Source organism: Cyprinodon tularosa, unplaced genomic scaffold (genome assembly GCF_016077235.1).
Source record: "Cyprinodon tularosa strain WSP-4 unplaced genomic scaffold, ASM1607723v1 ctg352, whole genome shotgun sequence".
Taxonomy (NCBI): domain Eukaryota; kingdom Metazoa; phylum Chordata; class Actinopteri; order Cyprinodontiformes; family Cyprinodontidae; genus Cyprinodon; species Cyprinodon tularosa.
The window spans coordinates 577,248-592,153 of record NW_024039066.1 but is presented as its reverse complement, the minus strand read 5'-3'; the positions used below and the strand labels follow the sequence as shown (position 1 = coordinate 592,153).

General features: G+C 44.0%; 2 protein-coding genes across 4 annotated transcripts; both read left to right on the top strand.

Moving 5' to 3' along the window:
- Positions 1-1,190: 1,190 nt before the first annotated feature.
- Positions 1,191-2,613, top strand: eif1 (eukaryotic translation initiation factor 1). The gene is made up of 4 exons (XM_038295209.1): positions 1,191-1,384; positions 1,752-1,915; positions 2,059-2,160; positions 2,236-2,613. The coding sequence occupies exons 1-4, from the start codon at positions 1,354-1,356 to the stop codon at positions 2,278-2,280; spliced, it is 342 nt and encodes a 113-aa protein (XP_038151137.1). The 5' UTR covers positions 1,191-1,353; the 3' UTR covers positions 2,281-2,613.
- A 2,048-nt stretch (positions 2,614-4,661) lies between these two features.
- si:ch211-198p11.6 (keratin-associated protein 9-3) lies at positions 4,662-12,495 on the top strand. Of its 3 annotated transcripts, none has more exons than XR_005281664.1 (6): positions 4,662-4,759; positions 6,552-6,670; positions 6,746-6,856; positions 11,112-11,246; positions 11,526-12,042; positions 12,103-12,495. XR_005281664.1 is itself a non-coding variant. In XM_038295220.1 (5 exons), the coding sequence occupies exons 2-5, from the start codon at positions 6,665-6,667 to the stop codon at positions 11,610-11,612; spliced, it is 339 nt and encodes a 112-aa protein (XP_038151148.1). In that variant the 5' UTR covers positions 4,662-4,759; positions 6,552-6,664; the 3' UTR covers positions 11,613-12,493. The 3 variants fall into 3 exon arrangements, 1 of the variants encoding a protein (XP_038151148.1); XR_005281663.1 differs by having other exon boundaries at positions 11,526-12,062; positions 12,111-12,495; XM_038295220.1 differs by having other exon boundaries at positions 11,526-12,493.
- Positions 12,496-14,906: the final 2,411 nt, after the last annotated feature.

Here is a 14,906-nt window from a genome sequence, read left to right as displayed (position 1 = left end):
CTTCCTGTTCAAAGGGAGTTTTTCCTCTCCACTGTCGCTACAAGCATGCTTAGTGTGAGGGATTGCTGAAGAGTCAATGAGTCGATGCAATCAGCTGGTTTTCCTTAGATAGAAAACTTTGAATCGATCTGACTGGATGATCAGGTTGAACTGTTTCTATAAAGTGACCTGAGATGATGTGAATTGGTGCCCCACTGCACCGCAATGCATGTTTTATCGGAGCATGATCACTGGAGAAGAGGATGTAGTTTTGCTTATAAAAGGCCTCTCTGCTCTGCAACCTCCTCTCAGCCCAACTGGCTCCACCAACTCTGCATCACACTGATGACACCAAACCAAAACACTGCACATCTGCACCATATAAACTAATGCTCTAAACTTCCACATCAATTCGTTTTTTGCATCATATTTTCTCTTATTTTCTTTCATTTACTGTCTGAAATATTTACTAAACTAAATGTCATTTTGTAAACAAAATATTGTACAAAATTACAATAAGTCTAAGTCGGTGGTTTGAGCCAGACGGGACAAAGGAAGAACCCCCTCCCCCCCCGTTAGACCAGCTTTATTCACTAAGGGTTTAAACCCTGATATAACATTAGTGTTCATGTGTTCCTCAGATGCTCGTTACGTTTCCATGACCAAGTCTGACCAAGAGTCATTAGTGGAATCCTGATGTCTATTCGCTGCTAGAGGATAAAGAATCATTTGACTAAAGGTTTTTGGTTCCTGATTAAGCAAATCATTCAATAAAACAAATATTTGGCCAAATAATGTTTTATTCACCTCATGGATTTGCATTGTTGGAAAATTTTCCAATTGTTCTAAATTTGTGAATTTTTCAAGATAAATTCTTCCAGATAAACTTTCTTTATGTTCTGAAACATAAAGAAAATATATTGTATACTTGTGTCTGAAATAACGTCCCAAATAATAAAATAATTTCAGTAAAAGCACTACTGTTGTCATGGTGATATTTCTGGTGCAGGCAGACAGTGCAGTTTACTTTGATCTAAATAAACCAGATTTGATTCACTTCACTTTTTTGGGGGTTTGTTTTTGTCGTAAACATGAGATCGCGTTACGACGCAATGACGTCACTTTCCGGTAAAATTGAGAAACGTCCTGGTGGCGGAGTTTTCCATCGGTACGTCTTGTGCGCAGTGACGTCATTTTCGGGGCGGGCCTATAAAGACTTGTTTTCTCCGTTCTTGTCTCCATTTTGTTAGAGCTGGTGAGACAGAAGCGCCTCCGCGTCCCAGCGAATCCGACCCTCCCGGACAGAAACCAGAGAAAGTCAGCCGCCGATCCGCTCATCAAGTTATTATCCGAAAGGAAAGCAAATCTTATCGTATGTCCGCTATCCAGAACCTCCAAACCTTCGGTGAGAGCTTGATGGTGGCCGCAGAGGGTGGGGGAAGGGCGGGAGTTCACAGCCAGCTCTTTAACGGCCTTTACTCTTTTTATTCTTTTTATTTGACTCTTTTTCACAGTAAAGTGATGAACTGATGTCAAACTGTAGCGGATTTAAAAGCTTCAGGGATAAAGTTTTTAATCCTCCGCGGAGCTCAGGCCCTGCTGGCCGCCATTACTGGGCCTTAGCGATGCTAACTGCTGCTAGCTTCCCTTTGATCGCTCTATTGTTGAAACAGGAAGTCTGTATATTTAGCTGCTGATTCTGCGCAGTTGCTGTGACCCTCCCTATAGATCTAGAGCAGATAGATCAGCAGTTAATGTGTTGTTTCTTTCAGACCCCTTTGCTGATGCAACTAAGGGTGATGACCGCCTCCCAGCTGGGACAGAGGACTACATCCACATAAGAATCCAACAGCGGAACGGCAGGAAGACCCTCACCACTGTCCAGGGCATCTCAGCCGACTATGACAAGAAGAAGCTAGTCAAGGCCTTCAAGAAGGTAAAAGTGCTTCTGCTCCCGCTGCAGCCCGGTTCTGGTTCGGATCAGAACCGGGCTGCAGTCTGGTTTCATCCCAGTGTTTGTTTATGGAGCCATTTAACAGCTCGGCTCACGCTTCAGACCTTCTTCTGATTGTTGAACAGAAGTTCGCCTGCAATGGGACAGTGATCGAGCACCCGGAGTATGGTGAAGTGATCCAGCTGCAAGGAGATCAGCGTAAAAATATCTGCCAGTTCCTGATTGAGGTGAGATTATCATCCCGCCTTCGCTCAGCGCCTCGTTAGCCACTCAGAGTTTAATTGATTTCCTTCGTCCTGCAGATTGATCTGGCCAAGGAGGAGCAGCTCAAAGTCCACGGCTTCTAGAAGCTGTCAGCAGACCCCCTCCCCTTCCTGGAAGCCTATCAAACACCCGACCCCCGCTCCCTCCCTCCCCCCATGTGCTGCTGTTGCTCCCCCCTTACCTCTGAAACATGGGACTCTGTAACGCCTCCACCCCCCCTCCCTGCTGGGGGCACAGACGCGCCGCTGCAGCTCCACACATCAGGGACGAGTGGTGATGCTCGTTCCTCCTTCCATGACCCTTTGGTTCCCTCCTTTATTTTTAGATCAGGCGCCTCGGGCCGGCGCCGCCGCTTCATGTAACGTTTTTGTTTTGTACTTTGAAGGTGTTTCAATAAAACGACGAGTCTCCATTTATTGCAGCGGGTGCTTTCGGGGGGGGGGCTGGGTGCAGGAAGGTTGGCCCGTTTGGGTCAGAAGCTGCAGGACCGGTTCTGATCTCTTGGAGCGCTGATGGGAATAAACCTGCTGGTTTCAGTGGTTCTTACTGGGCTGAGAACGATTCAGGGCAAAGAGAAACATTGATCTGTCAGACTGACCGACTGATTGATCCAAAGATTGTTAATAATTACATCTATTGAACATTTAACCCTTAGTTTGCTTCATCCAAACTGCAAAGCCAGAAAACCTCTTCTTATTGTAACTTTGTATCGTCCACCAGGTCCTTACTCTGAATGTTTAGATGAGTTTTCAGAGTTCCTTTCTGATTTGGTATTAAATACTGACAGGATCATCATAGTGGGAGATTTTAACATCCATGCTGACATTGAAGGCGATAGCTTAAGACCAGCCTTTAATGCTATCTTAGACACTATTGGCTTTGTTCAAAATGTTCCACATTTTCATCTTCACAGAATGTGAAGAAATAACAGTATTTCCTCTCTGACTTTTTAATAACCTTCAGGATTTAACAGAGTTCTCCCCTAAAGAAGGTTCCACTTTAGCAGGTAATTATCAGATAGTGCAGGTTTACATTTTAAGGAATATTTCCCTTTGTCCTGTGTTGCTGAGCAGAGCTGCAGAGGGCTGAAACTTATTCCTTCACAGGCTGAAGGTTCTCCGTTCTTCCTTAGATAACAGAACATCTGAGGTGGTCATAGAATCTGAACTGGGTCTAGATCCAGGTCAACTTTCACAGTTAGAAAAACTCTTCAACTCCTGTTATAGTTAAAAATTACTGGTTTTACTCTGAAAGTTCCCCACTGCTCTGGGTTGAAGGTATTCAGATCCGCAATATTAGATGTCACATGCTGAGTTGACTAATTGAAATGTCTTTAAATGAACATGATTCCAACAGACAGTAAACAGATAAATGGAGGTAGAAGATGTCTTTCAGGCATCAATGCTCACATTCAGCGACACACAGGAGCTCTTTCAAGCTGGACACCGTTTCAATCACAACACCTGTCCCAGGAAGCAGAAATACTTTAATAATCCCAGGGAGGGATTACTTTAGTTGCATTACTCCGTCTGTAATAGGGTGACTATAATTTGATAGAACACCATTTCTTACTGTATATATAAATAAAATGAAGGGGTCCCTCCCTGCTGCTTCGTCTCACTCTGTTTGGGCTCCTTGGCCTAAAAATGTCTGGATTAAAGGAATGTTTCACAATTTCATTCACTTTTCTAACCTAAGAACCAATTATAAAACTCAGCCTCTGCAGATTAAAATAATTCATGAAGTATATCAAACTAAAAGTTTTTGTCATCAGAGTTGAAATAAATGACAGAATGTTGTGTATTTAGTCTGATAAACATTGAGAGATTGAAACATTTTTTCTTTGTGAACCAATTTTTAAAATTTAAGATTTCCATTCATAGATCTAAGAACACAAATATTTAAGATAAAGTGAAAACTTCTGGAATGTTTAGGAAACTTTCTGCTGATGGGATCTTTCCCAGATGGTTTTTCTCATCAGAAAATCTAATAAAAGCGTTTCTATAGAAGGAAACTGCACTTTACTTTTGTTTTTATTTTATGTTGGTCACATCTTGATTGCTGCAAGTTAGTGATGTTTATATTTGTTTTAATTTTATATTTATAGCTTTTATCTGCATCTAGCTGCCTAATATCTATATTCCTGAGAGACTTGTTCTGTTCTAGAATTTATCCATCTTTGTTTCATAGCTGATAGTTTTTGAAATTAATAATAAAAAAAGCCTTTAAATCCGGAGAGATGGCGCTATGACGTCATCAGCCCGATGACGCTGCCTGGTTGATCTGCTTGATTTGTTTCTATAAAGTGAGCTGTGATGAAATGATAAGAATTAAATAAGAGCTAAAGAAATAAATTGAACTGAAATTGATCAGAAGAAGAAAAAACATCAATCTCGCTCTTTCTGTCCCTCGCGAGGATCCATCCGTCTCCATGGTAACCCACCGGGATCTTCAGTGTTAAAGGAGGGACCGCGGGTTCCGGTTCGGGTCCATTAAGGCTGTTTATGTCCAGCCGAACTTTGCCTCTACATCAAGCTACAGTCTGAAGAGTCTGGGTCTGAGGCGAGTAAACTCTATTCACTTTATTTCTATAGCACATAACACGTGTAATCTCAGGTCACTATAGATCCAGTGCAAACAGATCTCGCTCTAAGAATCGGCTGCTTGAACCCTGAGTCTCTCTAACTGCTAACTATCAGATCTCTGATATTCAGTTTATTTCTATAGCTCCAGTTCACATCATTTCATCTCAGGTCACTTTATAGATCCACATCATCCAGATCTTCGGGGCCAAGGTGTTGATGGCAGCAGCACATCTGATATTTCTCTCCAGGATGGAGTCACAGCCAAACAGGAACAGACCAGATGAAGCTACTATGAGAAAAAGCAGAGCGAGCAGAACGTTAGAGATTGAACTAATAGATTCTGCAGAGTGGGAGAATAGAGATAGAATGAAGCAGAATGATGAAAAAGGGGTCCCTATGTCCTCCAGCAGTCTAAGCCTATAGCAGCAGAACTATGGAGATAGAATGAAGCAGAATGATGAAAAAGGGGTCCCTATGTCCTCCAGCAGTCTAAGCCTATAGCAGCAGAACTATAGAGATAGAATGAAGCAGAATGGGAGAGAAACTGTCTCTGTAATGAAAGACGTATTACTTACAGTTTAAGGCAAAGGTCACAGAATAGTGGATCTGGACCCAACCTGATGTAAAACATTTATAAATTACCGCATGTTGTCCAACAACAGTGTCTAACTTCGCTTGCTCCTCTTCTCCTGTTAATACGGTAAAGCCCTGGGGAGTGTCCGGCTCCAGGCTGCACGTGATCCAAATGATCCAATGAGCTGCTGTCAGTCTGGGTTGCTGCTGCTGCTACTTTTAGACACAGCAGGCAAACCTGTGGCAAGCCGGGCGATGGGAAAGAAGGAGAAGACCATGAGAAAAAGAGAGCAGAGAAAGTGTGGACTGCTGGAAGAACTGCGGTGAACTGGTGAAAGAAAAGTGAAATGGCGTGCTCAAAGATGACCCTGCACATTTAGAGGATGTTTGGCTCAACCTGCTGCTGTGAAGCAGGATTCTCCACCATGAACAGAATCAACAATAAATCTGGATCCAGGCTCAAAATGAGCTCCTTGATATGTGCTTGAGAATGGCTTAGTCTTCGGTTAAACCCAGGTTTAAAGCCTTGCAGGGCAGCCTAAAGCCCACTGCCAACATTAAGACAGAAAAAAGAAAGAAAATAACAAACGCTCAGTTCAGGGGTTTGAGAAAATATGGGAATCAGGAAATTATCTATAAACCAAACTGAACGATTGTTGTTCTCTACTATAAAAAACACTTTAGATTTTAAAATGGAAAAATTTTCTATTTGTTTTAAAATTCAATGTATAACATGGAGGCATAAAAACCTCATGTTATTTCAGTGTTAAAATCTGTTTAAATTAACAGATCATTAAAAATGTCTCCAGACCTTTACTGGTTGATGATTTTCTTTATTTGGACCCCAATGATGTTTAATTGGTTCCTGCTGACTGAGAATAGAACGCTGCAGTCATCATCATCATCATCATCATTATCATCATCATCATCATCATTATTATCATTATTATAATAAAATCATCATATTGTCAGTTGAAGGATCCTATCATGGGGTTTTCTACGTTCAAGGACCAAATAATTGAAATCTGCAGAAACTAGATTAGACTCTCACTGGTCCTGCTGGTCTCACTGGTCCTGCTGGTTCTGGTTCTGCTCGATCTTTTTTCTGCATACTCAGTGTGAGGGGTTGCTGTGGAGTTAATAGAAGTAAGCTGAATAGAACAGAACTCTGAGTTCTATCTTTCATTGATCTACAGAGAACCTCTCCTCGCTGCCTCGGTGCTCAGAAGTTCCTCCTGTGAAGCAGTCCCAGTCTGGCGGAGGACCACTGACCCGGGCCAGTTGGTTTCTGTCCCAGCCAGACGGCAGCATGCAGGTCAGGAGTTTGAGACGGATCTAGGCTCTGCTGCAGCGCTGACCTTTGACCTTTGTCCCCCCTCCTGATCCTCAGGTTCTGCCGGTCTGGGGCCTCGCCGTGCCGCTGCCTGCAGTGATGATGATCACCGTGGCTCTCTACATGGCGGTTCTGGGGGTGGGGCTGTGGATCCGATACTGCCTCAAGGTTGGTCCGGTTCTGTCCGTTAAGGGGGGGGTTGTCGTTAAAAGGGGGGGGTTGTAGTTAAAAGGGGGGAATTGTCTCCTATAATACCTGAAACCTGTCTATGATTGTTAAGGAGGTATTGTTCACCGGCTGGAGCGGGTAGGTCCCTCGTTCCTCTGTGATGGGGTGGGGGGTTTGGTGATATCTGGAAGGGATCACCTGAATCTGAGTCCCCCCCCCTGTTTAAAGTTGTTTTTTCTCTCTTAACATAGATGGCTTCCTTCCTCTCAAACCACCTATTTTCTTTATCTAGAATATGGACATTCTGGTCCTCCAAAGAATGTCCTTTGTCCATCAGGTGTAGATGTACTGCAGAGTCTTGTCCAGAGGAGGGCGCTCTTCTGTGTTGGGCCATGCGTCTGTGGAGAGGTTGTTTGGTTTCTCCAATATAAAGATCAGAGCATTCCTCTCTGCACTGAACAGCATATCCCACTCCGCTCAGATTGGGTCTGGAGGTTTTATCTTTAGGATGAACTAGTCTCTGTTTAAGGGTTTGGTTTGAAATGTTCTGGGATTTTGTGTTTGGAGAAAATCCTCTTGAGTTTTTCAGACACTGCAGCAACATGAGGGATGGAGATGTTTTTATTTTTCCCATCGCTGTCTTCTGTTGCGTGTCTTTTGGATTTCCTTGCTGATTTGATTAAAGCCCAGTTTGGAAATCCACAGTTCTGGAGAGCATCTCTGATGTGTTCCTGTTCTTTGTGCTTCTGTTCTAGTAGGGACATGTTCTGCCCGGTGTTGTAAGGTTCTGATGACTGAGAGTTTGTGTTCCAGTGGGGGGTGTGAGTCAAAAAGAAGATACTGGTCTGTGTGAGTAGGTTTCCTCTACACTTCAATGTTTAGGCTTCCATCTCCTTCCAGGCTCACCAGGCAGTCCAGAAAGGGTAGTTTGTTGTCCTTGGCATCCTCTCTGGTGAATCTGATGTTACGGTCAACAGAGTTGATGTGTTTGGTGAAAGCTTCCACTTCCTCTAGCTGGATTTTGATGAAAGTTTCATCCACGTATCTAAACCAGTGGCTTGGTGGTGTTCCATTGAAAGTGTCTAAAGCTCTCTTTTCCATTTCTTCCATGTAAAGATTGGCTACAATTGGTGATACTGGAGATCTCATTGCGCAGCCATGCTTCTGTCTGTAAAAATTACCTCTGAAAGTGAAATAGGTTGTGGAAAGACGAAGGCCCAGTAGCGTGCAGATCTGGTCCGGAGTGGAATTAGTCCTGTTGTTTAGGTCACTGTCTTGTTGAAGACGCGTCCCGACTGTTTCCACTGCCTCTGTTATCGTTATGCATGTGAAAAGTGAAGTAACATCAAACGATACCAGGGTTTCTCCTGGTCTCATCCTCAAATGTTTGACTTTGTTAGCAAAGTCTTTGGAGTTTTCTATGTGATGTGTTTCCTACCAAGGCAGCTAAAATTAGAGATGTCCCGATCCAGGTTTTTGCACTTCCGATCCGATACCGATACTGGCCGATACCAGCCTATCCGAGCATGTATTTAAGTTTAAGTTAATGTATTTAGCCTTAGTTGTAAGACTCATGTTGAAAAGGGTTTTAGTACTCTTGATAACATCTAGCCAGCTAAATTAGGTGAGATTGAATAAAACACAATGCTTGGTAACAACAAACTTACCTGTTTATTAAGAGATAAACACAAACTGGACAAAATTATGAATAGCAATCTGAAATTGCACAGTGAACAGTAAAACCATAAACAGTTAAAGGTGCAAGTATTTTTGTAAGTTTTAATAAAAATGCAAAACAGGGAAACACTGGCGCAAAATAGTGGAATGGATCGTTTCAATCGGCGAAGCTGGAAAATACGGACCCGGATTTTTTTTAAAAAACTGGATCGGCAGTCTGGATCGGCATTTTACATGCTTTGCCGATACGCATTTTTTTGCCAATATCGGCATCCCGATCCGATACGTGGATTGGATCGGGACAAGCCTAGCTAAGATATTAGTAAGCCGTTTAGCAATGTTGTCTGTTACTGAGTTAATGCTGCTGACAATGGGCCTGAGTGGTTTTCCTTCCTTGGGAATCTTTGGAAGTCCACATAAGCTGGAATTTCCTCCCCTGGATATTATCTGAAATAGCCTGTGCTGTTAATTACCGTGTCTTTTTCAAGTTATTTGAGATAGTTTATTATTTTCTTTTTGTAGCCGCTGGTTGGATCTCTTTTCCAGGATTCATAGGTATTAGTGTCGTTCAGTAGAGTGATCATTTTGTCTTGGTAGTCTGAGGTGTTGAGGACCACGGTGCATCTTTGTCTGCTGGTATCATGGTGATGCTTTGGTCCTGGCTCAGGGATGTTATGGCTTTCATCTCCTGGGGTGTGAGGTTGGAAGGAGGTGGTTTGGCGCTGGACAGGGTGGCTGTTACCATCAGTCTGAGTCGCTCTGCCTCCGTTTCAGCCAAGTTGTTGTTCCTGAAGGCCGATTCAGTGCCAGTGATCAGCTCCATAATGGGTACTTCTTGTGGAGAAATGGCAAAATTCAGGCCTTTACTCAGAACATCCGTCTCTGGTTTAGTCAGTGGTCTGCTAGACAGGTTTTTGACCCACCTGTCTTCGACCTCAATGTTGGCGTCTTCCTCCTAAGTCATGTTGCTCTCTTGTTTAAACGCTGCTTTCTGTTGTAATTTTTTGAATTTAGCTTGTTGTCTTTCTTTTGTTTTTTGATGTTGTGAAAGCTTGACCTTATGAACAAACATGGCAACTTCTTCAAACAAGGTTTTAGGGAGAAGGTTGGATAACTTCTGCCTTGTCTGATCTATTTTGTGCGAGAGCTTCAATTGTGAAGTGTGTCTGTAATCCTCTCACTAAGTAGCTTTTTGTGAATCTCTTCTGCCCTGTGTCGATTATAGTAGACTTCAGTCTTAAGCTTTAGAATCATAGACAGGTTTCAGGTATTACAGGCTAACTATGGAACCAAACGACCCGCTCATCGGTTTCTGTTAGCATGTTTCCAAGCGATACAAGGCCTCGTCTATAAAGACTCAAACTCACTCTGGATCCAGACATTTGAATTGAGAAAGCTTCCTGGATGGGAAGCGAAACGTCTTTAAACCTTGGAAACCAAGTCCAGTGGATTGTATTTAAATTTTCATGGAATGACTGAGAATCTTCATCAGCAAATTATTAGAAACGGCCCCTTCCAGGAAACACACAGCCAGGCAGACGAGCTCCGAGCCAGCTCCCATGTCAGAGGATGAAGAGAGCACATCCAGTTAGTCACAGTCAGAGAAACAGGACTACACTGGAAAACAGGCCAAGCTCCAACATCTAGAAACAAAGGTGTTGATGGCAGCAGCACAGCTGATATTTCTCTCCAGGATGGAGTCACAGCCAAACAGGAACAGACCAGATGAAGCTACTATGAGAAAAAGCAGAGAGAGCAGAACGTTAGAGATTGAACTAACAGATTCTGCAGAGTGGGAGAATAGAGATAGAATGAAGCATAATAATGAAAAAGGGGTCCCTATGTCCTCCAGCAGTCTAAGCCTATAGCAGCATAACTATAGAGATAGCTCAGGATAACCTGAGCCACTCTAACTAGAAGCTTTATCAAAAAGGAAAGTTTTAAGCCTAGCCTTAAAAGTAGACAGGGTGTCTGCCTCACGGACTAAAACTGGTAGTTGGTTCCACAGGAGAGGAGCCTGATAACTAAAAGATCTGCCTCCCATTCTACTTTTAGAAATTCTAGGAACCACTAGTAAACCTGCAGATTGCGAGCGAAGTGCTCTGTTAGGAACATAAGGAACAATCAGATCTCTGATATCAGATGGAGCATGGCCATTTAAGGCTTTATATGTGAGAAGGAGGATTTTAAATTCTATTCTGGATTTAACAGGAAGCCAATGAAGAGAAGCCAGGATAGGAGAGATATGATCTCTCTTTTTCATTTTCATCAGAACTCTGGGTGCAGCATTTTGGATCAGCTGAAGGCTTTTAACTACAGTTTGTGGACTTCCTGATAGTAAAGAATTACAATAGTCCAGCCTTGAAGTAACAAATGCATGGACTAGTTTCTCAGCATCACCCCTGGACAGGAGATTGCTCATTTCTGCAATATTCCTCAGATGAAAGAAGGAAATTCTAGAAACCTCTTTGATCTGGGATTTAAATGACAGGTCCTGATCAAAAACAACACCAAGATTTTTTACTTTTTGAGCTGATCAGACCCTGGAACTGATCCGATGGGTGTGCTGCTTCCACAGGACCGCTGCTCCCCCGGCTGCTGCAGCTGCTGCCCCGATGTGTCGCTGTGTGAGCGCTGCCTCCACCTGGCCCAGCTGTGTGACTGCCGCCTGCCGAGCCTCAGCGCCTTCCTGCCCTCCTGCTCCGCTCCTGCTGTAAGTGGAGACCACATCTGACCCGGTTCCTCTCAGCTTCACCATGGAGCTTCAGTAGCTCCATGGTGAAGCTGAGAGATGTTCAGGCAGCAGAAACGTCTCTGTTAGGTCCAAGTCACTGAAATATGTGGCGGTTTTGGGACGTGGCTGAGTTTGCCAACATTTATGTTCTGAAAGATTCTGGCTTCAGCCAAAAGTTCTTCTCTGATGAGGTCCTGGTAGAAGAGCAGCAGAGCCTCCTAGGTGCACCTGATCTCTACCTTCTGCTCTCCTCCTCAGTGCCTCAGCCTGGACTGCGCCTGCACCTGCCAGCCTCCTGACTGCGACTCCTGCAACTGCCTCTGCTTTGAGATCCGGATCAAGTAGGCCCGGTTCTGATCCGTTTGGAGTTTATACTCTGACCTGCAGAGATGAAGGCTTTTTTCAGAGCTGATCTTCACCGTGACCCGTTCCGGCTGACCAGCGGGTCTGAACTGGTTATTTCCATGCTGAGCAGTAGAGGGCGCTCTCGGTCCGAGCTTCTAGATCCCAGGCTCTATCTAGCCCCGCCTCCAGCTCGTCATTCAGACCACCAGATGTGAAAGAAGGCAATGATCATCACCATGGAAACAATGAAGCATGGTGGAGGCAGCATTATGGTGTGGGACAGGAAGCTGGCTCGAAATAAAGAGACTGGTGGAGGCTAAAGAGGACATGTGCCTGAGGTGGAGGTCCACCTTCCAGCAGGACTACTAGCCTAAACATCAAGGTGGAGACACCAGCTGATTGAACCGAGCCTTCATCCATCATCCACCAGGTCCTCAGGTCATCCACCAGGTCCTCAGGTCATCCACCAGGTCTTCAGGTCATCCGCCAGGTCCTCAGGTCATCCACCAGGTCTAGTCCTCCACGGTTTTTCCAGTAAGGCAGGAGCTCCAGCAGCGGGGGCCCGCCTCCCCCATCCTTTGAGCCTAGAGACGCCTCTGGCCTTCACATACATAGATCTGCCGTTCCATCGTCATGCCGATCGGATCGTGTCAGCTCTGACACCAGGCCAGTTCTGCGTCCTCCATGTTCCCCCGGTCGACTGATGAGATCAGGAGCAGAACGTTTCCCGTCGCTGACGCCAGGAAGAAGAAGAAGGGCGGCGGTGGCTGGGAGGAGGCACATGTGTTTGACACAAACAGGATGTCATTGGTCCAACAAACCGACCCTCCAGAGGCTGACGGCGTGCTGATGTGGCGCTGACGGCATGCTGATGTGGCGCTGACGTTGGCTGATGGCGTGCTGACGGCGTGCTGATGTGGCGCTGGAGGCATGCTGACGGCGTGCTGATGTGGCGCAGACGGCGTGCTGATGTGGCGCTGACGGCATGCTGACGTGGCGCTGACTCAGATGCTCACTGTGTTTCTGTGTATCTGGGCTGAATATAAACTTTCCATTAAACAGATGAAGAGTGGAATCTCTGTCCGTTGTGCTGAAAGGAGAATACAGGTGCTGGTCATAAAATTAGAATATCATGAAAAAGTAGATTGATTTCAGTAATTCCATTTAAAAAGTGAAACTTGTATATTATATTCATACATTACATACAAACTCATATATTTCAGATGTTTATTTTGTTTAATTTTGATGATTACAAATGACAACAAATGAAAATCTCAAATTCATCATATCAGAAAATTAGAATATTACTGAAGACCAATAAAAACAAAGGATTTATAGAAATGTTGGCCAACTGAAAAGTATGAACATGAAAAGTATGAGCATGTACAGCACTCAGTATTTAGTTGGGCCTCCTTTGGCCTGTATTACTGCAGCAATGCGGCGTGGCATGGAGTCGATCAGTCTGTGGCACTGCTCAGGTGTTATGATAGCCCAGGTTGCTCTAATAGTGGCTTTTAGCTCTTCTGAATTGTTGGGTCTGGTGTATTGCATCTTCTTCTTCACAATACCCCATAGATTTTCTATGGGGTTAAGGTCAGGAGAGTTTGCTGGCCAATTAAGAACAGGGATACCATGGTCCTTCAACCAGGTACTGGTAGCTTTGGCACTGTGTGCAGGTGCCAAGTCCTGTTGGAAAATGAAATCTGCATCTCCAAAAAGTTGGTCAGCTGCAGGAAGCATGAAGTGCTCTAAAACTTCCTGGTATGTGGCTGCGTTGACCCTGGACCTCAGAAAACACAATGGACCAACACCAGCAGATGACATGGCACCCCAAACCATCACTGACTGTGGAAACTTTACACTGGACTTCAAGCAACGTGGATGAAGTGCCTCTCTTCTTTTCCTCCAGACTCTGGGACCTTGATTTCCAAAGGAAATGCAAAATTTACTTTCATCAGAGAACATGACTTTGGACCACTCACCAGCAGTCCAGTCCTGTTTCTCTTTAGCCCAGGCAAGACGCTTCTGACGCTGTCTGTGGTTCAAGAGTGGCTTGACACAAGGAATGCGACAGCAGAAACCCATGTCTTTCATACGTCTGTGTGTGGTGGTTCTTGAAGCACTCACTCCAGCTGCAGTCCACTCTTTGTGAATCTCCCCCACATTTTTGAAGGGGTTTTGTTTCACAATCCTCTCCAGGGTGCGGTTATCTCTCTTGCTTGTACACTTTTTTCGACCACATCTTTTCCTTCCCTTCGCCTCTCTATTAATGTGCTTGGACACTGAGCTCTGTGAACAGCCAGCCTCTTTAGCGATGACCTTTTGTGTCTTGCCCTCCTTGTGCAAGGTGTCAATGGTCGTCTTTTGGACAACTGTCAAGTCAGCAGTCTTCCCCATGATTGTGTAGCCCAGTGGTTCCCAAAGATTTTGTTCTGGGCCCCCCTTTGGATTACAATAAAATTTCCACGCCCCCCCCCCCCAAAAAAAACAAAAAACAAAAAAAAAACAAATCAACGGGTCACACACATCGTTCAACCAGATATGAAAAATCTATACACATATTTTGTTTTCAAACTCCACTGAAGTTTATTTCACACTTCAGGTTGCAACAAAACAAACTACACCATCTGTAGGAACACTTGTGTAACTGTATTTTTTTAATAGTTCTATACTGTAGATTAGAAGAGGATTCTTTGTTGTCTGTGTTATTTTAAACATATTTATTTTTTTTTTATTTGTAAGAATATTTAACTTTGCTATAATCTATACATTAAAAAAGCCTCTGTGCAAAATGGAGTGAAAACATTGAACAGCTCCCTGAGAGTTTTTTCTTTGTACTTTAATCCTCCCATCTTTTCAGTGGCTGTAGTGAGCCTCCTTGTTGCTGTAGATCTTCTCAAATCTGGGTTGCAGTGTCACAACGGTCCATTATGCTCAGTCAAGCAAGCGCTGTTTTTTTTTTTTTTCTTCATTCATCCATACCGCTTCCCGCGCCCCCCCTGCAATGGCATTGCGCCCCCCCTAGGGGGCGCGCCCCACACTTTGGGAACCACTGGTGTAGCCTATAGAACTAGACTGAAAGACCATTTAAAGGCTTTTGCAGGTGGTTTGAGTTAATTAGCTGATTAGAGTGTGGCACCAGGGGCCATCAATTTTGAACCTTTTCACAATATTCTAATTTTCTGATATGATGAATTTGAGATTTTCATTTGTTGTCATTTGTAATCATCAAAATTAAACAAAATAAACATCTGAAATATATGAGTTTGTATGTAATGTATGAATATAATATAC

Excerpts from the sequence above, each read along its gene's own strand:
- eif1 (XM_038295209.1), top strand. The coding sequence starts at position 1,354 with ATGTCCGCTATCCAGAACCTCCAAACCTTCG. Across the intron at positions 1,385-1,751 it reads CCAGAACCTCCAAACCTTCG|ACCCCTTTGCTGATGCAACT; the intron begins GTGAGAGCTTGA and ends TGTTTCTTTCAG. Across the intron at positions 2,161-2,235 it reads TCTGCCAGTTCCTGATTGAG|ATTGATCTGGCCAAGGAGGA; the intron begins GTGAGATTATCA and ends TTCGTCCTGCAG.
- si:ch211-198p11.6 (XM_038295220.1), top strand. Across the intron at positions 6,857-11,111 it reads GGATCCGATACTGCCTCAAG|GACCGCTGCTCCCCCGGCTG; the intron begins GTTGGTCCGGTT and ends CTGCTTCCACAG. Across the intron at positions 11,247-11,525 it reads CCTCCTGCTCCGCTCCTGCT|TGCCTCAGCCTGGACTGCGC; the intron begins GTAAGTGGAGAC and ends TCTCCTCCTCAG.